The sequence below is a fragment of the Epinephelus fuscoguttatus genome, linkage group LG1, assembly GCF_011397635.1.
Source record: "Epinephelus fuscoguttatus linkage group LG1, E.fuscoguttatus.final_Chr_v1".
Taxonomy (NCBI): Eukaryota; Metazoa; Chordata; class Actinopteri; order Perciformes; family Serranidae; genus Epinephelus; species Epinephelus fuscoguttatus.
In genome coordinates, this window is record NC_064752.1 from 25,174,913 (window position 1) to 25,198,820 (window position 23,908).

Here is a 23,908-nt window from a genome sequence, read left to right on the forward strand (position 1 = left end):
ACCAACTACTTTTGTTGCCTATACCTAACCACATGCTTTTGTTGCCCTGAACCCAACCAAGTGCTTTTGTTGCCTAAACCTAACCACATGCTTTTGTTGCCCTAAACCCAACCACGTGCTTTTGTTGCCTAAACCTAACCACATGCTTTTGTTGCCCGAAACCCACCCATGTACTTTTGTTGCCCTAAACCCAACCACGTGCTTTTGTTGCCTAAACCTAACCACATGCTTTTGTTGCCCTAAACCCACCCATGTACTTTTGTTACCCTAAACCCAACCACGTACTTTTGTTGCCTATACCTAACCACATGCTTTTGTTGCCCTAAACCTAACCACATGCTTTTGTTGCCCTAAACCCAACCAACTACTTTTGTTGCCTAAACCTAACCGCTTGCTTTGTTGCCGAAAGCTAACCACGTGCTTTTGTTGCCTAAACCTAACCACATGTTTTTGTTGCCGAAACCTAACCACGTGCTTTTGTTGCCTAAACCTAACCATATGCTTTTGTTGCCCGAAACCCACCCATGTACTTTTGTTGCCCTAAACCCAACCACGTGCTTTTGTTGCCTAAACCTAACCACATGCTTTTGTTGCCCTAAACCCACCCATGTACTTTTGTTGCCCTAAACCCAACCATTTGCTTTTGTTGCCCTTAACCCACCCATGTACTTTTGTTGCCCTAAACCCAACCACGTGCTTTTGTTGCCGAAACCTAACCACATACTTTTGTTGCCCTAAACCCAACCATGTGCTTTTGTTGCCTATACCTAACCACATACTTTTGTTGCCCAAACCCAACCATGTGTGCTTTTGTTGCCTAAACCTAACCACGTGCTTTTGTTGCCCTAAACCCAACCACATGCTTTTGTTGCCCTAAACCCAAACATGTGCTTTTGTTGGACCCCCCCCCATATATATTATAATCACTGCTTAGTCTCAGGCTGTTTATTATCGGTTGTGTAGATGGATGCACGTTTTAAGAATGTACTTCTTTACACTCACTGAAAGGGGGGAAATGGAGCTGTTGTTATTTGTAGGTTTTTATGCAATGGTTTTACTGGTGTGGCCCATAAACTAAAATGAGTTTGACACCCCTGCTGTGGTTGTCTTCTGTAGCTGGCCTGCAGTATCTCACATAGGAGAGCAGCGGTCAGCCCTGTATAAAAAACACTAAATTTATGCCGATGACAAATCCCACGTGGCTCTGCAGAGATAAATAAAGCCCAAACTAGATTCTTCCTCTGCTCCTCTGTTGCCTGGTGAGCGTGAACGCGCCTGGCTCCACGCGCTGCTGAGGAGAGAGCTAGAGAGGGAGAGCTGTCGTCGTGGACGCGCCGGGGCTGTGTGTTGGTGTTGGTGGTGTTGGTGTTGGTGGTGTATATGTGGGAGCAGGAGGAGAGACTCTGCAGTGTCTTGGCAGCTGCATTAGTGCATCTCCCACCGTCCGCGATGCCTCCGCGGCCAATGCCTGCCTCCTCCGCGTCCACTTGACAACACAAGCCGATACCATGAACTCGTCGGGAAACTGAGCCGGACGTTCACACCGAGCTAGCTGTATGCCCACGAGACGGTCCGGAGCGCTTCATTCACGCACAGAAACCCCGTGACGAGAATTGTTAATGGAAAATGGCGATAGGCAAAAGGTCTTGCAGCATCGTCTGCTTGGTATCTATCCAGATTATCTTGATTTTCAGCGCATCGTGGCCTGGAGCAGCGGGGCTCACATTCCCACAGCAATACACGTAAGTAACGGTTCCCCTGATTGAAAACATACCCGGGCTCGTGATGGGGAGACAACTTTGGGCTTGTCCACTCAGCCCCGGTGTCAAGAGATACTTCAGCCATCCTGTTTTATTTTTCCGCTGTTATATAATTGGACAGTGTTGGCGATTACATCAATGTAAAGGCTCAGTACTGTGTAAGGTGTAGTCCACAGTATGACTGGGCATTGCTATATCACTTACATTCACATTTGGACATCACATTTAGTACCTCACTTAAACAGAAAAGCTCCTTTTAAATCAACTTGGCTTTTAAATCAGATAAAATGTGCAGTTTCTGGACAGTATTTTAGCCATATGAGTATTTTTTAATTATCTAAACACTGAAAGCTGAAGATCCACTGTCTCACATCAGATGTCTGTGTTTATGTGATGCAAAATGTCTGTCATCACTGTGTTTTAAAAAGGTGTTTTCACCCTGACACTCACTTTAAAGTGACGCCAATGAAGTTCTAGGTGAGGGCTGCTGGTTAAAGCAGCGAGACGCTCATTGTATTTGACAGGCAACATTAAGTCAGTGTGCAGTTGTTGTGAAACTGAACAGAGCTTTTTTTCAGCATCGTGCGCCGCTGCTAGATTTTTCCATGCAGGCTTTCAAGTTTCTGTATCTTGTGAGACACTCCTGAGAAAATCAACAGTGCAGTAATAGCTCCTAGTAGGACTGCATGTTCTGTAACACTACTAGTAGGCCTATTAAAGAAGAAAGGTGTGGTTTTACTGTGAATTCCTGCTTTAATATGAACATTTTCTCTCTATTTTTTAATCAATCCCGTGCTTTCTTCTTAATTATTAACCTTTAACCCATTGCTGTTAAGTACAGCTGGCACTTAACTTGAGACTACAGTTATCTGGGCCCACCTCCAGGCTCCGCAATCAGGCTGCTCTGGAGGGAGGAACAGGCCAGATGGTCCACTCATCTTCAGGGCACACAGTGAGGCATTTCTGGCCAATCACAACTGGAGATTCGAGGTGTATTTACCAATTAGGAAAGGGGTCTATAAATCAGGGAGGTGCGGGGGTGTGTGTATATGTGAGTGTTTTTATGATGAATTGGGTTATTTCAAGTATAGGGTATATAGACATTGCTTTCTCCACCTCCTCCTCCTCCTCCTTCCCTCCTTTCCGCTGATTTTTCTGCTGAGTGCTCTGAAACAGCTACGTAGCCCTCTGCCCTGGGTCTCTTCATGTAAGCTAAATGAAGCAGAATCGCTACACTGAAGAACAGCATCTCTTTCCAATTAAGAATTAATACTGCAGCAGTGAGGATTTATTCCCCTTCGCCCTTTTCACTCCCGCCCCTTCTGTCTTGACTCTGTCTGTCTCCTGCTTTGTGTCTCTGCATAGAGATGGATGGATAGATAGATAGATAGATAGATAGATAGATAGATGGATAGATGGATGGATAGATAAATGGATAGCAACCCTGTCTTCTACACATTATGCTCATATACTACTTAATTGCTCTCCAAGTACGTTGTGAAGGAAATGTAATTACTGCCTTGATTAGATTCACTGGCAGTGGTTTTTTTTCCAACCCAGGAAGTGTGATGTCTTTATACTTCACAGAGCAGGACTTAGATTCTGGAGATGGGAGTTTGCATCCTGTTTTCCTCATGTTTTTTAGGTTTAGGCCACTAAAGCACAGGGTAGAGAAAAGATCACAGTTCTGCCATAGGGCTGTACCTAATGATTTTTATTTTTTTTTACCAACTAATGTGATGATCTTTTTCGGATTAATCCAGTGTAGGTTCTGAATTATGATTTCAAAGGCCCGGGGGGGGGGGGGCACAGTTAGCACAGGCACAACTCCTTAAAAGGGCTTTAGTTTTTCAGATACCCCTCCCTGGGATAGAGCAAAACAAGGCCATGTTTTTTCATAATTTTGATATGTCCCCTGCATGAAATCGATTGTTGTAACAAAAATATTTTATACAGCAAAAAGTTATGAAACTGTTAAATATATTGACTCATCATAGACTCACATAGGTAAAAAAGTGCCGAATAAAACCACTGGGGCTACCTAATCTCTTGTAATTTTTCATCTATTGCTTGGATTTAGTTCAGATTTGCACAGATGTCTGCCCTGATATCTGCCGTAGACCTCAAAGTAATATGAATATCAAAATAAGCATTTATTATAAAACTAGAGGCTTTTAAATGCAAAGTTGTTGTAGTCAGAAATTTCACACAGACACCTTTTTTAAAAGACACATACTTTTATTTAAGGTTATTTATGATGGTATATTGGCACAGTCCAGGCCATCATCACACTGATTAAGTAACTTTGCACAAAAACAATAAAGGGGGTGTTCTTCTGTCTTTTATACTTTTGGAGATATATATCAAAAATTAAATTTTAAACCCATTAAAATGCCATGGCGCCCCTGATCCAGTTGTTCTCTAACTGGTAGGCGAGCCTGTTACTATAACTTTAAAAGTGTTGTAAAATTCATTCCAACAAAATGATGTGAAGATCAAAGCATGTCAGGTTTTTACAGGGAAGGAGAGAAAAGCTGGTGATGCTCGTCCAGTATCATCAAGTCAGATCTGAAATATGACAAAGCCTGCCATGCTCTTGAGATCACTGTCAGTGGAGTGGGAGAGCCTTGTGTCTTTTGTGTGTGAGATAAATATTTAGTGTTTTACATTTGCACTCCAATAACTCATGAGTAACACACATGAAAAGAAACACTCCAGATAAAGTTATATGCTAATTTAAATGAAATCTGTTAAATCAGTTTGCTTTTCTAAATGGAGGCATGAAAGATAACGTTTGAGAACCACTGGATGAATTCTCTGTAAAATGTAATAATAATAATACTATTAATAAAAAAATAATAAGCCCAGTGGGAATTTTTCAAATGACTTCTTTCTTAGGATCAACACACCAAAACCCAAACGTACTCAACCTACAGTTACCAAAAACAGAGTGGAGCGGTAGATCCTCACATTTTGGCATTTTTGCTTCATATCTGATTTGAACCTAATTATTATTATTAATGTTGTCTGCTGTTGATTACTTTCCAACTAATCTATTAATTATTACAGCACTACTTGTTTTTTTGTTGAATATTAAAAAAGTCTTGTAGTTCAAACCGGTGGTGACTTTTCAATTTAATTAAGTGCTTTGAGTTACCTAAATATGACAATAAAAATGTTAATCACACTTAAGTTGTACAGAAATACATGAAATGACTTAATGCATGTCTTGAAGAAGGCAGAGCCCAAAATGTTTGTTGGTGTTGCCCATAATTTGATTACAAGACTGAGAGTCTATGGCAGTGATCCTTACCTGGCAGCTCACAGTGGGGTGCCAGGTGGCCCGCTGAGCATTTTCCAACTCAGACTGAGAAGAAATTGGTTCACACTTTTTTTTAAACAACAAATGTTAATAAAATGACAGAGTGCATAAAAATTAGGTATGACCCGGTCAATTTTTTTTGCCCAGATCCAAGTCACTTAATACAGACTATTTTCTGATACCCGGTCCTGATCCGATACTTTTATTTTCCTAGGTAATACAGCTGCACAGTGAACACTTCAGAAGAACTTTGTAATGATTTAAATCAATCTCGTGTATATTCATGACAATTTAATGGCTCTGCAATACATTAAGAAAAGTCTCTGCATCCAAGTTAGTCCTTAATGTTATTTTATTTACTATTATTTTTTCAAAATAATAAACAAAATCCACAAATAACAAGCCCTTTTTGTGATGTTTTTGGCCTCGTCGCTGTCGTGAGGGAATCTCTCTGTCCCTTTATGAGTGTATTCTCCAGTGTTGGTTCTTTGGTGCAGCCTGGCCTGAGTTAGCCTACCTCAACAAACTTTATCCCACTGAGTGTTAATTTTCCCTGTCCGTGCCTCTTTTGCACTGAATTGCCTGCATTGATATATTATTCTTATTGGCTTTTTGCTTGCGGGGCTTTTGTTGCACTTGCAGTGGTGTAGCAAGTGTGACTGTGATAAGCTCAGTACTGATGTCCGTCTCTTCCACTCACAGTGAAACACCTTTCGCCATGGATGTAAACAAAATGCAAGAGACCCTCACACTGAGCTGGAATGAAACAACTGCTTATAACTTTGGTAAATAACATAAATAAACAGTCTCGTACTGCATTTTGTTGTCGTTTATGGCGTGTGGAGTTTTGCTGTGGGCAGGGCTCAGCCCTTGCTCTTGGAGGAGAGAAAGAGAGCTGGAGAGCTGATGACAGCTGCACTCACTGCATTGCTGTTCATGGAGGCTTTGCGAGAAAAACACCTGTGTGACACCTGATGTAAAGCAAATGATCGGATTGGGCTGGGCTCTATATAGTTCGTTAAAGCCAATCACAATCATTTGAAAATTGCCTTGATCAGCCTTGAATCCTTCCCAAAAAAAACCAAAACATGAAAATAGAGCTTATTGATAGATATTTGTATGTTAATGATTAATGTTTATTTTACAAAAATGGCCCCCAGGCAAAGTAAGTTAAGTGTCCCTAATCAATGGCCATGTGAGCAGAGATTCTACAGCTGTCCTTAAAAGAAATGCTGATCTTAATGTTTATCGTGTTCACCGTATTAGTGTAGTGTTTTAGTATGCTGACATTTGTTAACTTCCACCACACCAAGCAGAGCTGAGGCTGATGAGAATGCCATTATATTTGCAGGTATTTGGTCATAAACCAAAGTATTGGTTTAACAGTTGTAGAGACATTTCATTCAAAACCTCATGGTGACACTAGAAAAAATTCAGATGATCACCAAAGTCAATACGATTCATCCCCTGGGGGACATGAGCGTCTTCACTAAATTTTATGGCATTCCCGTCAGTAGTAGTTGAGATATTTCAGCCTGAGACAAAGTGATGTACGGACTGTCATCCCTGGAACCAGGCCGCTTGTTTGCTAAAAATATAATACGGACGGTATTATGTGTCCCACAAAACATACTTGCTATTGCAAATTAGTTGTATATGAACAGATTTTTTTAGAAGGCTACAGTGTGGTGCCACATGGATGGATATATAGTGAGCTGTAGTGTAGATAGACAGATACAGCACATACGTATAGCTGTAAACGTCTACTCCCTCTGCTTCTTATACTCCACCTATCGCTCTGCTGCTCCACCCTCTCAACCTCTCGCTCTCTCTGCTGTAAGTGAATATGGGTCACATCACATAGTGCTTCTCTCTATCTCATCCCAGGGGTGTGTGAGTATAGCAGGTATCAGAGTAGCGGCACAAGCGCGTTGTGCTGCTCAGCCGCTTCATCGCAGCACTGCGATACGGAGTTTTCTGATGTCCCACAGGGCTGGAGAGGAGAGGAAATGGAGCACACAGTAAAAAAACTTGGTATTGTGCTTCAGCCGCACTGACTCACACAGTCAGAGCTGCTCCGCAGTTTCTGTGGGCTACAGTCATGTAACAAACCTGATTTATGCACACAGTAGGATTTTTTACATCGCTTTGCAAGGGCATTTATAATTAATCTGTGATGCAACAAGCTTGTTGATTCTGGTCTTTTAAATATGTTCCAGCAACCAAAAACAGCTTGGGTCAAAAGTCTGATAATGTCATACGTTTAGGACGAGAGTCTCACAATGTGACTGCTGCTATAAACCGCATCTACAAATCCAAACATGCCATGAAATTATGCAGAGAGGAGTAGATATTAAACTGTTTGCAGTGGTCATCAGACTGGTTTTAAAAAAAAAAAAAAAAAAGGCGACTGTTGTTAGTTGTTACGGTGACAACATATATCAGCGTCCATGAAGTATGTGACACTCGCTAGTTTGAGATCTCCGTTTTGGCCTACCGTAAATGCTATAACAGTGTTTTCCTTTTGTCTGTCTCTTGATGGTGCTCTTAATGATTTTCATTATTATCAGTATCTGTGTGTCCTGGTGTGTCACAGAGCCAATGGTCATAACTCAAGCGAAATCTCAACGAAATCTCGCCGACGTCTGCTATCAGAGACGTGGATAACAGCCAGACATGATCAAACACTGTGATTCTCTTACGTACCGACAGAAATATGAAGCAGTTAAATCAGGCCTCAGTCGGTCGTTGACAGATGATGTGGAACTGAAGGGCATTTTGAGTTTAATTGCCATTTTGTAGGTATTCTGCATTTTCTTTGTGTTTGCTTGTATGTTAAAAAATATAGCTGTAAATAACTGGATGCTAAAATAACTATATTGAATGAGAAAATGGGGCAGGACTAGATAAATTTACTTCTTCCTACTTCTTTTTGAACAGGTGAATGAGGTGATTCTTCATTTTCACTATGAATGTTGTCAGTGACTTTTATTCCATAACAAAATTGCAACAACAACATAAAGAAAAATCATTGACAACAAAAAAAATATGTTTATTACACCACGACAAGTAAAAATGAGACAAAATAACTGGCTCTGTTCGGCTAGTCAACCGATGTTGGATCAAAGGAGCCATATCTTTTAAACCAGTCACATTAGCAATTAACCCTTCTTGTTCTGTTAACATATTGTTAAATTCAACGTAGCCCAGTGCCCTGCTCCTTCTCGAAGATGATTTATGAATTGTAACGACTCATAAATGGACACTAAATCATTTAAGAACTCAGCCTCTACAAAGAAGTTGGCATGAGGGTTGCAACGGTGTGAGATTTTCACTGTATGATAATCGTCTTAGAAAATGTCGCTGTATCATGGTATCATGGTATGGAATTTATTATTCATTATATATATTGTTATCAATCATAATGACCCTTGAAGAAATGAAAACAGACATGTTATTTTTGGTTGAATAAACATTTTATTACTACAATTGAAACTTGAATCCATGTTGTTCATGTAAGTACGTGTAAAAAGTGTCCCACTGAGAATAACACAATAAAACTGATATATTGCTGCAACCTGCGTTAGCATGTAGCTAGCTATGAAGTGATAGGTTAAAAGAGAGATGGTTATGGTTAGGGTAATGTCTTTTTACTTTGGCGCTCATGTTACCAGGTTACAGCAGCCACACATGCCGCGTGAGCAGCGTGGCTCGGCTGCAGCTCATCTAGAGATTTAGAGCCTCGCCTATTTTTTCCTTGTGAAGCGTGCGGTTTTCAGCAGAAGTAGACAGTGAAAATGACATACGGACATGATACCAGCAACATTACACCTTTCACTGGTTTTAGTTTTTTGTAGCTCTGGAGTATGTCACTGACCTTCCAACACTTCTGTTTCCTTCCTCTAGCATTTCTGTGGACAGAATCCATTAAGACAAGCCATTTGTTGTGGCTGTTATATGAGGCAACCTCATTGTGGAAAGACATAGGCTGGCAGGCAGTGCTGCTATCTGTGTGAACACCACGTTTGGGAGCCGCAGCAGTGCAGCGAGGTAGCCGTTACGCACAGGTGGAGGTAGGCAGTGTGGTATGGGATAGGGCTACATCTTTTCACTTATAAGTGGGGCTGCCCCCGACTAAGAATATTCCAAGTCGACCAATAGTCATCATTTAGGGCCATTAGTCGACTAGTCGCCCGCATGTTTACGATATTAATTTAATTATTAAATGATATATTTTGGGCGGGGCAACACAATGGTTTGAGTTGAAGGTGTGAGAAAGAATAGTATGAGTAACATTGTTAACACTGTGCTACATTACAGAGAAATACAAAACCGTACTAATGAAGCTTCATTAATATAGACCTATATTTTATCTACAAGTACACGTCACTGAGCGAGCTGCCTGTTAATGACGCTGTTGGCAAAGCAGTAATGATTGTGCTAAGTGGCTAATGGGCATGTAGCTACTTACATGTTTCAGATCATACGTCATGTTTGTAGTCGATGAATGATAGGCAAATGTTTACCTGCAGAGTTTACATATCACCTTGGGTTCATCCATCACCTTCTCAAAATGATCCCACACTTTGGATTTCCTGCCCGACATGTTATTAACAAGTCAATGTAATGACTGCAGGTACCAGCCCTGGAAATTACTCCTGTCTGACTGCTGAGCGTGGCCTCTTCCTGTGTCTCTCCTTTCAACTGAAATTCCCATGCGGTCCAGTCATATAGGTTTTGAAGGTTTTGACTTATTTTAACAAGGCACAGCTCCTAATAGAGTTTCTTTTTTTTTTCTTTTTTTCTTTTTTTTTGCAACTAAGCGACCAGTGAAATCTTGCCGACTAATGACCGCTCTGGTAGACTAACACTTGGTTGTCTATTAGGGAGCAGCCCTACTTAAAAGGGAATCACATCTTCAGGTTTAGTGAATTAAAAAGTGGATAACTGCTACTTTTGGCCTCATGTTTATTCACTATAACGTCATGTCTTAGCAGGGTTTGGTGGGTTAGTCTTGTAGGCTACATGGTTACGATATGTTGGGGCATGTCCTGTAGGCTGTGGCTGCAGCATGTCGCATAATGGTCACAGTTCTTTGCAGTGACAGCGGTACATATAAACATGGCTGCTATACTGACCATACAGCTATGTTGATTTAAATGGGAATGTCCATTCTACTCTCATTATTATTTCTATGGTTTGAAGTTGGACTGATTTCAATCTTGTGAATAATCTTCTAACTTAATTTGTATCTACAAGTCATCTTTCTTTAATTTTTTATCAGAGATACTTTTATGTGTTAATTGTGTGAGAATCACACGATGCTGACTCACCATTGTTCTGCGTAATGTTTTATATTTGGAAATGTGTCTCTGTGGCAAGAAAGAGCTGCTCGGTTATCATTTCCACAAACATTTTCATTTAATCAGCCGAGGTGGTCGTCAGGGCTGCAGTAATCACATTAACACATTGGTCCGTGACAGATTGGTGGAAAATTAAGCAGAATGACAACAAGACCATAAATTTGAAGGGATTTTTCTAAACAAAAAAAAAAATACATGTATTTCATACCTTTGCAGTTGTCGATAGGGAGAGAGATAAAAGTCCTGCCTGCTGCAGCTGCTGCTCTTTTTCAGAGAACTCGTCACTTTTTTCTTCTGCTTCCTTGACTGCCTCAAGCTGAAAATAATTTCACTTTTAAATAGTGCTGTGCTTGTCGAGGACACTTTGTCAGGCATTCAATCATATCTTCAGTGGGCCTTTACAGTGATAGTCTTGATGTTGCTAGAGTTAAAAAACAAAGCTTACGTCTTAATCTTAGAAAGTCAAGCGTGCGTAGTCATGCGAAGTCTTTTATTTATGTTCAGCTCATAATACAATAAAAAAATGGGTGAAACAAATGATGTTCAGATATAGGGTCCTTATTGTGAAGAATGTGTTTCGGTTGATCTGGACAGTGGAGTTGAGATTTGTGTCTCGTCCAACAGTAGAAACAAGCCCAACAAGACTTTAATCTGCAATGTTGTCTCGTAACTCTGCTGGGAGCTGTCTGACTCATAATGAATCGACTCTTGGGGCACTTACAGGATCCAGGGCGATTTTCTGGGTATTGAGATTTATTTCCTGGTTGGAACTAATTTAAGTAGAAAGCTCAAATAAATGTTTCACTCACCATAAAGTCTTCTCGAATCCATCTGGCTAGACTGAGCAGCAGGATTGCATCTTTAGCCAGTGAATGAAGGTTGAACCAGTGAAGTGAGGCAGGTGAACAGAGGGAGATGTGAATCTTTCTGTCTGGGCATGGAGTCTAGTTTTTAGTCTTTCAAAGCATGTTTGCATCTTAAGCAATAATGTTCCCCGTGGCTAATAGCACATGCCTCAACGTGGCATTGATGCACTGAATACGCAGATACTACTCCGTCTCATACTGCGGGCTGCTGCTTTTGTTCTGACAGGTTGTGTAGGATTGTGTGTGTGCTGCTTTGAAATTGGGATGCCATTATGATGTTTTAAACTGAGAGCACATTCAGCAAGAACACATGCAGAGCACATGCTGTTGTCCATGGTGTACCAGAAACAAGTTCCATTGACCCCTGATCCTGTGAAGTGAAGTTTAAGGTTCATTAGAGTTAAAGATTCACAGTCAAATGATCAGTTAAGGTGGTTTCATACTGTTCATCTGACCTGAGTTTAAGTTAAAGCTAGAGTGCATAAAAATGAACGTCAGCTATATTCAAGCCCTCGCCAAGTGAGTTCACACAGTGCTGATCAAGCCTATGACAGACAGGGGAAGCTCTCTGTATTTCTCCGTATACCAAAGTTTAGAGATTAATTTATTTATTCCACATGAAATTAATGTCTTTTTCCATTTGGCTTTGCTTTTGGTTTTGTTTTCTTGAAGCTTCATTCATATGTGCGTGATTCTGATGTTTTCTTCTGGTAGTCTGTATGTTGAGAGTTTGAAATAAAGATTTTTTTCTTCTTAAAGAATGGAAGGCGAATATTGCAGCGACTGAGCAGCAGCTAGGATATATGTCAGAAGCTGTGGTGGAAAATCCTTAGAAGTGTCCAAGAAAAGTTTTCTGATGTGGATGCTCCACATATAAAAGAAACTCTGCATTCAGAGGAAGGATGAAAGTAAAAAAGAGCGCTCTTGGTGACAGGGGGGAGATGCAGCGAGCTCACCTGCAGGCGTACGTTGTAAGCGTGCATCGACTGTGTTTGTATAATTACTCTCACTGCCAGAGGGGGGAGACAAAAGCTCTGAACTCCAGTAATAAATTCATTGGGGAACTGACCTATTTACCAAACAAATATTCCACACTGATGTTGGAATCAGTGAAAGTATTGGAAAATCTTTGGTTTAATTAGTCAGGCTTAAACATTGATGTTGCCACGGTGACTCACAGCTGAAACCCCACTTGTTGTGATTGGTTGGCTATGTAGTTAACATTATACAGGCTCCAAAAATTCGATTGCCTTCTGCATTAGAAAGCCCTGCACTTTGAGTGAAGATAGCAGAAAACAACTGTTATACTTCCACCTTACATCATCACCATTTACTTAAATCTGGCATTGTTAATGAGCAGTACTTATCAGCCTGTGAAAACAGTTGCATTATGTCCTCTGTGGCTCCAAAGTGAAGAGAAAGAGAAAAACCCTGAAAGTGCTGACTGGACACATGAAACAACAATGACATGTTCACTTCTATCTGTAAATATCTGTAAATAATTCAGTGCAGAGAAGCACAGTAAAGCTGAGGTAGGCAGGAATCTGGAAAAGGCCAAAAGGCAGAATTCAAAGCTCTTACCTCTCTGTCCGAAACCCCTCCCACTAGATGGCCACAGATATATGCACATGCTTCATACAGTAACCCAGTGTTTTCCACACATTGATGTATTTAATCTTATTTCATTGTAGAGTTGCCAGCAGCACATTCACTCAGCTCCGCCTCAATCAGCTCTCTCTCTCTGTTTATCAGAACACAAATGAGACATAAATTAGCTAGCTAGCCATCCCTCCGCCTCACTCCCTGCCGCTGTGGACGGCTTCACAGGGAGGAGAGTGGGCAGCAGCTCAGGAGACAGAGCTTTGTCAGGCAGCTGTAGCAGCAATTTGGCCAGTGCAAACCTTCCAGCGCAGGGTGTTAAGGCAGGCTAGTGTCCAGCAGCAGTGCCGAGCCTAATCTGTGTAACAGCAGCAACAGAAAGTTTGCTGATCTGGCGGGGAGTCATGGCTGGCTAAGGTTTGCGTTGACTGAATTCAGGATGCTGAGGCTGCTGTCTGGGGGTCCGTCTCCATAGCTGCTGCCCACTCTCCTCCTAGTGGTGGTCTGTAGTGACAGAGAATACTGTGATTTGAGGCTCTCGCTAAAATAAGCTACATGAAAAATGAGCGTCTGCAGCTCTGAGCCTTTGGCTCTGGTTAGCAGAAGGTGAAACTATTGGAACCATTTTCTGTCTGAAATGCTTTGCTGATATTGACACGTTGCTCTGTATATACAAACATACATCAAAATCTTGTGTCAGGTGCTTGTGGAGAACGGGAAACAACAGGATCGAAAGGAAGGCAATTCAGGCACTCGGAAAAATATAGAAAGACGAAGATGGAAATATTAAAAATCTAAATCTAAATCTCGACCACTGCAGGTCTTCGTCAGGGCTTTCAAAACATACAACACAGGTATGGCCGCACTGACACAGTGGCTGTACAAAAAGACCCCTGAGGGATCGCCTTGCTGAGCATAAATATGCCATTAGAACAAAAAATCGTGACTAGCCCCATGGCAAGACATTTCTGTTGATTTCATAATGCTAGTGATTCCTCACTACAATAAAAGCTTTTTAATATTTCCTTCTTCATTTTTCTATATTTTGTGCCTGGATTGCCTTCCTGTTGATCCTATTTTGCTGATTGTCAGACTCTTTTTGATAAGTCTGTCTTCCTGTTTTAGGTTGCTTTGCAGTGTAGGTAGTTGCTGCCAATTCTGGAATAGCAACTTTCTCTGCAGGTCCAGGCTTCTCATAGTTCTCTCATAGTCCACTCAATTAAGCTTACAGTTTTTTCAAGGATTTTTGCCCAATGACATCAAATTAAACTGCCCACTCCAGCTTTAAGAAACATTTTCATTCTGGACCATATATTGTGAGCCTCAAAACAAGCTGTCTGTTGTTTGCTTTGTCTCATTGCCATGTGACCAAAGTCTGTGTTTAACCAGTGATCATTTACAGAAAGAGCTCTTACCTTAGGCACCAGACACTGGCAGAGTCAGATCCTGAAAGCTTGTAAGTCAGTAGTAACGTGGCACTCGATAGTTTCTGAAGGTTATTTAAATTTGCATAGATTGGATTCTTTCTTGGTATAATCATAGCTGCAATCTCATCAAAACAAGAGCGAATATCTGTTCTCCTGACATAACAAGAATGTGGTTAACCTAAGATTCACCTTGAGTTTGTTTTATTCAACCTTTCTACTTGATGTTAGTTTATGCTCCAAGAATAATGAAATTGGTCATGGAGGAAAGAGATTGTGTTTCTGAAGGAGATATTAAATCCACTTGTCAGTTTAGATTTCTGGACATGTTTGTTTGCAGGTCTGAATGTGGAAGTGTCCCAAAACAAAACACACATCCTATTAAAATGCTCAGTAAGCTGCTTCCTCCTCTGCTTGTAATAGAAGCCCTGTTTTGGTTTGTGTGGGCTGAGAGGGAATTAGCTGCTGAAACCACATGTGCCTTAGCGCTGGTGGTTCTGGCGTTTCTGGTGTGCAGCTGATGGTGGGTGGGATTTCTGTGTTGGAGTCAACATTTAACAGATGCATTGGTTGGAGTGCTGATGCTATTGTTGAATAGCCTGGTGCCTAAAACTTTCTCCTTTTAACATTAGTTCACAAAAAAATCTGCTGGCAGTCCTCCATCATCGGGTGCAGTGGTTGTCGATATCGCTGGTGTTTCTGCCGCTGACTTTGATGTATTATTTGCAACACTTCTGCACAGTTCCACAGGCCCAGTGTGGAGACTCTCTCCAGCCTATGTCGTTCATTTTCTTGAGCGCTTTATTTTTTTCCAAACACTGTAGTATTGTTGAGACAAAACCAATAGGGTGAAATGTCAGGAGAGACATGTAAAACTGCAGTCCACAGCAGCTGTGTGCAGACTACTTTTGCTCTCTATTTTTGGTTCAAATGAAATATTTTAATTCTTGATTAATTCTTGATTTAAATATTATGCAAATATTTCCCTGACCGCAGCAAAAAAATGACTTGCCTCGCCAGAATAAATGTTGATATTAATATTTCAACACCGCAGTGGTAAATGTGAAAACCATTATGTTATAGTTAGGAAAAGATCATGTTTTGGCTTGAAGTAAGTAAGTAAGTGTTGGGGGTACAGTCCTTGCTCGACACACACTGATGTCTCTGCAGAAAACAAATGCTTTTTGTGGCACTATCCCTGGTAAAACCATAGCAACAGTTTACCAAAATATACCCACATTTGGTGGCTAGAAAGCCTCTGGAAAGGCAGTGATGATGACATGCCAAAAACCAACAGGTTTTGTTGTTTGTTGGTCTCAGACTGTGGTCTGCAGCTAAGTGGACACACTATCCACCTTCCAATGACAACACCATCTTGTTGATATGATACGTATGAAATGTACAAATATAATGTAATGGAGGTTTGCAGAATGTACAATACTAATATTTTCTTTTGGCGACTGGGCTGTGAATTTACTTCTCTATGGAGCACAAAGTCTGTGCACACAGCTGTGCATATTTAATACCATCACTTATTTAAAGCTCAGTGCAGCTGAATCTGTGATATGGAGTTCTGGGCCCTGGGGTTAAAACATAATACAGAGATATGTTAAATGAATTATATTTTCATGATAACAGTGTATCAAATGACAATGTGAGAGGTGTCCCTTGTAGCAATAGACCTGCTAAATTTGTAGCTTCTTTTGTCTCTGCAGAGCTTTGTAGTGACTTTCAGCTCATTGTTCAACTGTTTGGATCACAACTTTACTGTTCTGATTCACTCTCACTGCTCTTATGGTGTTGTTTATGGTAACAGCAGGCAACGAGACATAGTCAGTGACTAGCTGGTGAACACAGTGGAGCGTTTAGCAACTAAAGAAACAGATATTTCCCTCAGGAGGTGGTGGAGACCAAAAACTGTGTTAAAAGAGTGAATGTTGGACATATTCATGAAGGGGCCAGAAACATGACTCCAAATGAATGAATGTTGCTTTTTGTTTACATCCACACGAATAAGCTTTTGATTTAAACAGCATAACTATTGCCATGTCTGCACCTGGCGTTCGCACTACTCTGGCGTCTTGGAACCCATAAAACAGGGGACCTTTGAAAACGATACTAACCCTGTTTTAGTTTGAAAACTCTGGGGTTGCATTTTAGTCTTGACAGGCGCAAGTGCAAGAGATACATTTGAAAGCGATGATGTTTGCTTCTCAATAGGGTCTTATCGATTACAATGTGTCAAGCCAAAACATTGTAGCTAGCTCTACATAACTTTTGTGCTTTTGTCCTTTTTGTGTGGGCACTCCTTTCCTGTTGCCGTGGCTTCCTCCTGCAAAGGACAATGCTCCCTGCTAGTACAGCTCTAATGTTGCTGTATTTGCTTTGCAGTGACTCGCAATCTGTTTTCCGCAACCTTGACTGCCTTATAATCATGTGCTTCTTTCAGTAATAGTCCCACCCATCATTGGTCCAAGCAAAGAAATCCCTGCTCTTACTTTTCCTCCGCAGTATATTCTGTAAGTACAAAACCCACTGCACAGTAGACATTCTGCTTCCTGTACGCTGATGGCCAGTGAATGGTCATGGAGGAGTATGGATAGAGATTATTTCTGAAACAGCACTAAAATGCTCACGTGCACTGAGACCATTTTTGTTTAAAGCACTGTTTTAATATGAAAATGTATTAATGTGTCCTGTAGCTGCTGGATGTCCGCATAAGCAACTTTTTGCACATAAGTTCACATCAATTGTAAAGGTGATCTGTCGTGTTCACAACTTACCTTATTACAGGTTCAAGCGTTTATTTTTTGACAATATTTAGTTAGAATACACTTTTGGAGTCCACTAAGGCAGTGGTTCCCAACTAGTTGGGAACGGAGTGGAAAGTTGGTCCTTCGTTACCGTTTTTTTTTCCCTGTTAAAGGGTTTTTTTGGGGGAGTTTTTCCTTATCCGCTGCGAGGGTCATAAGGACAGAGGGATGTCGTATGCTGTAAAGCCCTGTGAGGCAAATTGTGATTTGTGATATTGGGCTTTATAAATAAAATTGATTGATTGATTTATAGTTCAGCCACAGGGTCCAGATTTCTCCTTTCTCCACACAATACACATTCAGGGTCATACTTGCATTTGACCATGTTGTAGAACCAGTTTGACTAATGGACATCTACGTGACAGAGACAGCACTCGCTCTATAGCAGAAAACAGCACTTCAAAATAAAAGCTCTGTGTTGGAAATTCACTGAAAAAATAAAGCGTGATTTTTACAAACTTGACACATTAGCAAGTCACTTGCGGTCCATTCAGAATGGACCAGAGAGCCATATTTGGATCACGACCCACCAGCTGGGAACCACTGCATTAAGATAACTAACCATGAGGCAGAAATGTATGGACTAGTGTTCTGCCAAAATATTAACTGCATCATGCTGCCAAGCTATAAATGACCAACACTTAAAAAACAACCTGTGGGAGGATTTAAGCCACATCCTCTGGTTCAGGACTGATAACACAGTGTTGGATTAAATGACCTCAAACACTTTATTGAGCAGCTTCACAACACTTGATCGTCACAGCTCCGAGCCTTATTCCTGAGGTTCCACACTTAGAGAGGCATTTGCTTCTCTTCACGAATATCGATGTGACTGTCTTGTCTGTAATTTGCAGTGCCCGGAGACTGTTAAATTACTCCAGAGCCACACGTCTTCCTCTCCTTCATTGAATTGCCTGTGTTATTGTTACTCTTAACGCTCGCAGCTCAGTAGATGTTTTGTTCATCCTGCCTCATTAGTCGTTCTATTTTGGGGGCTTTGCAAGAAATGCCAGTTGCATCGAGTGATCTTGGCTGTCGCAGCAGGTTTTAGAGCTGTTTACGTACTTATATAATAATGATGTAGCAAATTGTATTTTTCTTTGCTCTGGAAATATCCTTTCACAGAATTATGATGATGAGTCAACAAAGCTGATTAGGTAGCGTTACTAACATTTCAAGGCTTGCTCTCAACCTCAGCCATGGATGCAACTGTTGCCTGAGCTTCTTTCTATTCCTGTTGTCGTTCAATGGGAGTGGCATGAAATTAGAAAAGGCTGAATTGGTGTAATTAGTGGTTGTAATAAGACAAATGGAAATGTTTTTTCTTGAAAAGATATTGTCGATAGTGTATCAGAGAGGTTCACAAACTGAGTTGTTCTCCATAGATATTAAATTCTTAAATTCTTTTTTTCGTTCTACAAGTTTTTCTCTGCACTCTGCTCCATGGGGAATGGACTGAATCAGTGATGCATTAATAATTGTGTTGCTTGCAATGTGGAGGCACATTTTTTGTCGTTTAGTACGTCTGTGAACAACTTGCATTTATTTTAATAAGAGCCAGAACAAGTAGAGATATTAATGAGTTTTGGTTTTTGTTCAAGGGGAACTTGGACTCTGTTATTCCCCATGTTTTTGTGTCTAAGTGACTAATGGAGACAACAACTTTTGAAATTGCTCCAGTATTGAGAAAGAGAGCGCTGCAGCCACAGCGCCGAACAGGCTGCATCGTAATCCCTGGTGGCAGTTGAGCACTGTTAATGTATGCCCACTTAAAGTGCTTGTTTTTGCCACTAACAGACTCAGACTGTTACTATAATTGTCTGACAACATTATAGAAAAAAAAACCTACAGAGAAATGAAATGTATCTTTTGCTGATCCAGTCTGTTTGTTATTGTGGTCAACTCACAGACTGTAAAAATAATGGTTCTGCATTTCAACTGTTGCCATCTTTGGGTTTTTTTAAGCCAGAAATGACTGTATTTGGGCAAGAAGCTGCCGTTGTGAGGAGTGAGGGTTGGATCTGACTGAGAAGCCTTCGACAGCCTGTCACTCAAAGCCGTCCGCCCGTAATTATGCATAACTTTAAGCCTTAATTAATAATAAATCGTCACCCAGAGACTCAAATTTTTGTACTCTATTTTTTCTACTGGCACCTTATTTACTGTATTTGTGGTTTTTATGTGACTTTATGTGAGCTATAGGAGCTAGGGATGAATTAAGTGTCTATCTATCCATCTATCTATCAATCTCAAATAAAATGTTTTAACCCCAGTGCCCAAAACAGTTGTCATGAATGGAGAAATTAGCTATAGAGACCAAAACTGTTTTCTGTTCCAGGCTGGAAACATGTTAATTTCTGCTGTGAAGTTTTGCATTTTAACATGGACATCTGTGGGCATTGACTGGCTTCAGGAGCCAGCCTCTAGTGGCCATTCAAAGAACTGCAGTTTTTGGCACTTCCATGTTGGCCTCATTTTTCAGCCCCAGAGGTTGCTGCTTGGTGTAACTGGTGTAAGTCTTGCTCAAGGAGAAGTCTTATTCTGAAATCTCATGGACTTATTTCACAATGTCAAAACCAGCTAAATATTCAGCATGAGACTGAAAATTGTTCAGATAACACTAACCTACACTTTCTGTACTTGCAACATTACAAACTCTTCCCAGCACTGCTCTCTCCAACTTTCGCTAATGTCTCCACATTATTTTTCCTGCAGCAAGTCATTTATCACAGGATTTTAAAACGAGACTTCTCCTTGAGTGAGACTGGGACACAAAACAGACTGAAACAAGGGGAAGGTACACAGAAATGTTTCATTTCTCTGTGGGGTCCTTTACATGATGTTGTCGGAAACTTATAATAACAGTCTGAGTCTGTCTGGTATGAACAAGCGCTTTTAATGGACGTAAATTAATGGTGCCCAATTGCCCATAGGGATTATAATGCAGCCTTTTTTGCTGCTGCAGCTGCTCTCTCCGTCTCTCAGTACTGGACCATTTTCAAAAAGTGTTGTCTCCATTAGTCACTTAGACACAAAACATGGGAAAGCAGGGTCCAGGTTCAAAAACACCAATGTTTCCCTTTAAATGAAGCACGTTTCCACATTTAATTTATGTTTTAATCCATGCGGAAGTGACAGCTATTTTTGTTGCAATATCACTGTTTCTGTGACACACACACACACACACACACACACACACACACACACACACTCTAACTGTATCTTTTTCATTTGTTTGTGCTGAGTGACAGTCAGCCTGTGATGTTTATCCACAGGATAATGCACTGGGCCAGGCGTATCGAGCAGGAGATTGACAGAGTCTTTCAGCACATCACTGGAGCTCAGCAGTTGAAAGGGGTGAGTGTGTAGCTCTCTTTTTATACAACACAGGTCCCACTCATCACAGCGCTGCATAAACCCAACAAGAAATGCACCGAGCAGAGAGGTCGCAAGCAAAATAACTGTAAAACCATTAAGTTAAAAGCTAAATAGCTGCATAAAACAAGAAAACAATTAAAGTCTGCATCTCAGAAACCACTTTGTTTCTTTTTTTTTCTTATGATTTTCTGGGACTCTACAGAGATGTCAGCAGCCAATAACATGTTTTTGTTTTCCCTGGACAGACATAAAACTCTAATAGCTTTTATATTCATCAGTTTCCTGAATGTATGCTCTGTTTTTTTTTCAGTGTCCTAGCCAATTTTTTCTGGCACTTTCTGTATTGTTTGCAATAATTATCCATCTTGCACACACATTGCATGAGTCCTACAAAGCGAAACAGATGCCTGAACAAACGCCCACGGTGGTTAGACTTAGAATATTATGTTTCATGAAGTCATGAGCTTAATAACACCTACATGCATGAATACTAATACAAGGCTTTCATAAGATGATCATGTAATGTATATGAAACAGTTCACATTTCATGAAGTGTTTCATTACTTTGTATTCATGCACTGGTGTCGTTTATCACGCTCTCAATCAGATACATTTACATTATATGTAATAAGATAATATGACTCATGGCTCTCTGCAGTGACCTGATATCTAAACTGTCAAACTCTATAAATGAGAAATATGTTTTCCTTATAAAGGATAAATGGTCAAACTTTTTTTTTTATTCTTCTGTAAAAAAGTAGCTTCAGTTGAAAACTGCTGCCAGGTCTGTGGATTATAAAGAATAACAAGGACTTTGTGAGCAGATGTCTGAGTTGGAATTTTGAAGGGTAAGGTTGGGGATGTTCTACGTTTTTGTGTTGTCAGCAAATCTCATGAAAACACCAAAACTAAGGGCCCTGACACACTAAGTTGTCTGTCTGATGTTGGCCAGTGTCAGGTCAGCATCTGTCGCCCCAGGTTCCATAATGTGTCCTACACTCTTGGCACTTGTCGGCTTTTTTTTCCCGACTGATTCAGCATATTGAATCGGCATTGGAGATGGCAGACCCTTAGGTGAATAAAAGTCTTCTGTTAAGCAGTTCAGCTCAGTGTACGAGAAGAGAAAACAGAAGTGAGGAAAGTAAACAAAGGCTAAATTCAAAAGATTGTGAGATCAAAACTAACATTGTTATTTCAGTTAACAATATGTTTTCACCCATTGAGCTATCTAGCGAAAACGGTTCATAATTGTTTATATAATATTTGTTGGTCCTTGAATTTGTCTTGTGGGTCTTCTGGTTTCCTATTTTTGAATGAGGAATATAGACTTCTTTTGCCTGCTGGTATGGAGAGTTATTTTCTTTCTCGCAAGCATAGAGTGGACGTGCCAGTTGGCTGTTAGCTGTTGTCTTTGTGGTGTGTTTCAATTGCAGCCTTTTAGCCAAGATATATGCAAAGTGAGGCGACATAACAGTCGTCCTTTATCAGTTTGGTGTGTCTGTCCATTTCTCAGTACTTTACAGCTTCCTGACCTACACAGACAGTAATCATTTGTAGGATCAATTCAGTGTTTGGAGTTTTTAATGGGAAAAATGCAGAATATCATCAGACTTCTCTTTGAAATGTAATTTTTCAATGCTCTGTTCCACTCTTATATCCTTTGGGGATTTTTCTGAGAAATCTCAGAAGGATATGAAAAAAGTTGGGCTCATAAAAGCAAAAAACACTTTTTTTTTTCCATTTTTAAAAGACAACTGTAAAGGAAGCTGATTATTTGGTCAGGTTATGGATACACTGCATATACCCTTTAAATGGTTTTGGCATTAAAATTATTTGAGGCTGAAATGCTGAGTTGATTATTAGATTAGTCGATTGACATTTGCTGGTTTCAGTTTTCCAAATGTAAGTGTATGAAGCTTTTCTTGTGTTGTATAATAGTAAACGAAATGTGGTTTGAGTATTTTTTCTTAATTTATTGATCAAAAAACAATCTGTATATTAACAGATGATGAAAATAAATATAATAAGTAAATAATGTTGATTGTAGCCCTCAAATAATTTTATCCCAATTCTGAAACTGATCTAAACTCTATTGTTCTTGAAGATCTAACCAAGTACATATGCTATAAACCGGTATTTAGACTTATCTAAAGTACTGACTATTGCACTGCATGGAAATGTCCAGTTTCCTGTTTTCATCAGATTTCTCACAGTGATCTGGTTTATGGTGTGCATGTAAACATAGTCTTCTGTGAGGAATATGCTGCAAATTAATTAGACATCATCATTTACCTGTCGTGTCCCACAAGATCATTTTTACATCCCGCCTGTAACAGGTGGCTGGGAATAAGGGGTTGTCCCTGAGCAGGTAAATGCCAAAAACAGGACTAAAGATCATCTGTAGGGGGCAAGAGAGCCCCGCTCTGTGAAGATGTGTGGGGGCGTTCCCTCAGCAGAGAGCAGCGGCACGTGTCCTCTCTGTTTGTGTCAAAGCAGAGCAGATGGTCAGCCTGCAGCCTGCAGTAATGCCTTGATGTGACACTCACTTGTTCATTCAGTCCTCATTAATCCCTCCATGCTCCTGAAACACTCTGGATCTGTTAAAGAAATTGTTCCTCTCTGCCGGGAAAGCTCAGTGCAATCTTCTCTCGTCGAGGAAACGCTTGTAATCTAAATGACACGCCATTTTCAATCCTCAGCCAATACAAAGCCATGATTTTACATTTGCAGATAATGTTGGAGGTCTCAGTGACACACCCCTGCTCTGCATCAGGCTTATTTTTTACCAGACTGCTTGCATGCAGTTTGGCTGGACTGTTTTTTTATGGTGCTGTTTTTAGATGAAATCCCAAAAAACTTAAATTTTGTATTTTGTATTTATTTATTTATTTATTTATTTATTTATTTTTATTCTAAAGAAAACTGACGTGATTTTCTAGAGGTTGGTGAAAACCTCAGATGATAGGCTTGAAAAATCCCTTCAAGATGCCCCTTAAACCAGTTCCACACAGCAAGACTAAAGGCTCTATTCAAATGATCAATAGCACATGGTATAAAGTGCATTTGGCAAGTGCATTTAAGGCATGTCCAACTCCACTTTTGCTAGTTAAATGGTTCAAAATCTGAGCACAAAGTAAGGTGCAATGGGGCTAAGGGGTTGTATTTAGTCCATTAGTGAATCATAGGTGTGCTCTGGGAATAACATGAATTCAACCAGAGAGAGTCTTCTCCCGTTCCCTTTAAAAGCCTGCACCAAACATTTATCTGCTGAGAGTAATGCAAAAAAAAAAAAAAAAAAAAAAAAAAAAGCAGTAGTGTCACTGCATTTAATATCGTGGGAAATTTAAGCATCAAAACCAAAAACCTAAATTTGACAGAGGAAG

General features: G+C 40.3%; 1 protein-coding gene across 1 annotated transcript in view; it reads left to right on the forward strand.

The window, feature by feature from the left end:
• The first annotated feature begins 1,301 nt into the window (after positions 1-1,301).
• Positions 1,302-23,908, forward strand: part of LOC125894114 (voltage-dependent calcium channel subunit alpha-2/delta-2-like) — a 67,509-nt gene continuing 44,902 nt past the window's right edge. Inside the window, exons 1-2 of the mRNA XM_049585310.1 lie at positions 1,302-1,742; positions 20,423-20,504. Coding sequence (XP_049441267.1) covers positions 1,627-1,742; positions 20,423-20,504 — 198 coding nt within the window. The 5' untranslated portion in view covers positions 1,302-1,626. The remainder of the gene's footprint in view (positions 1,743-20,422; positions 20,505-23,908) is intronic.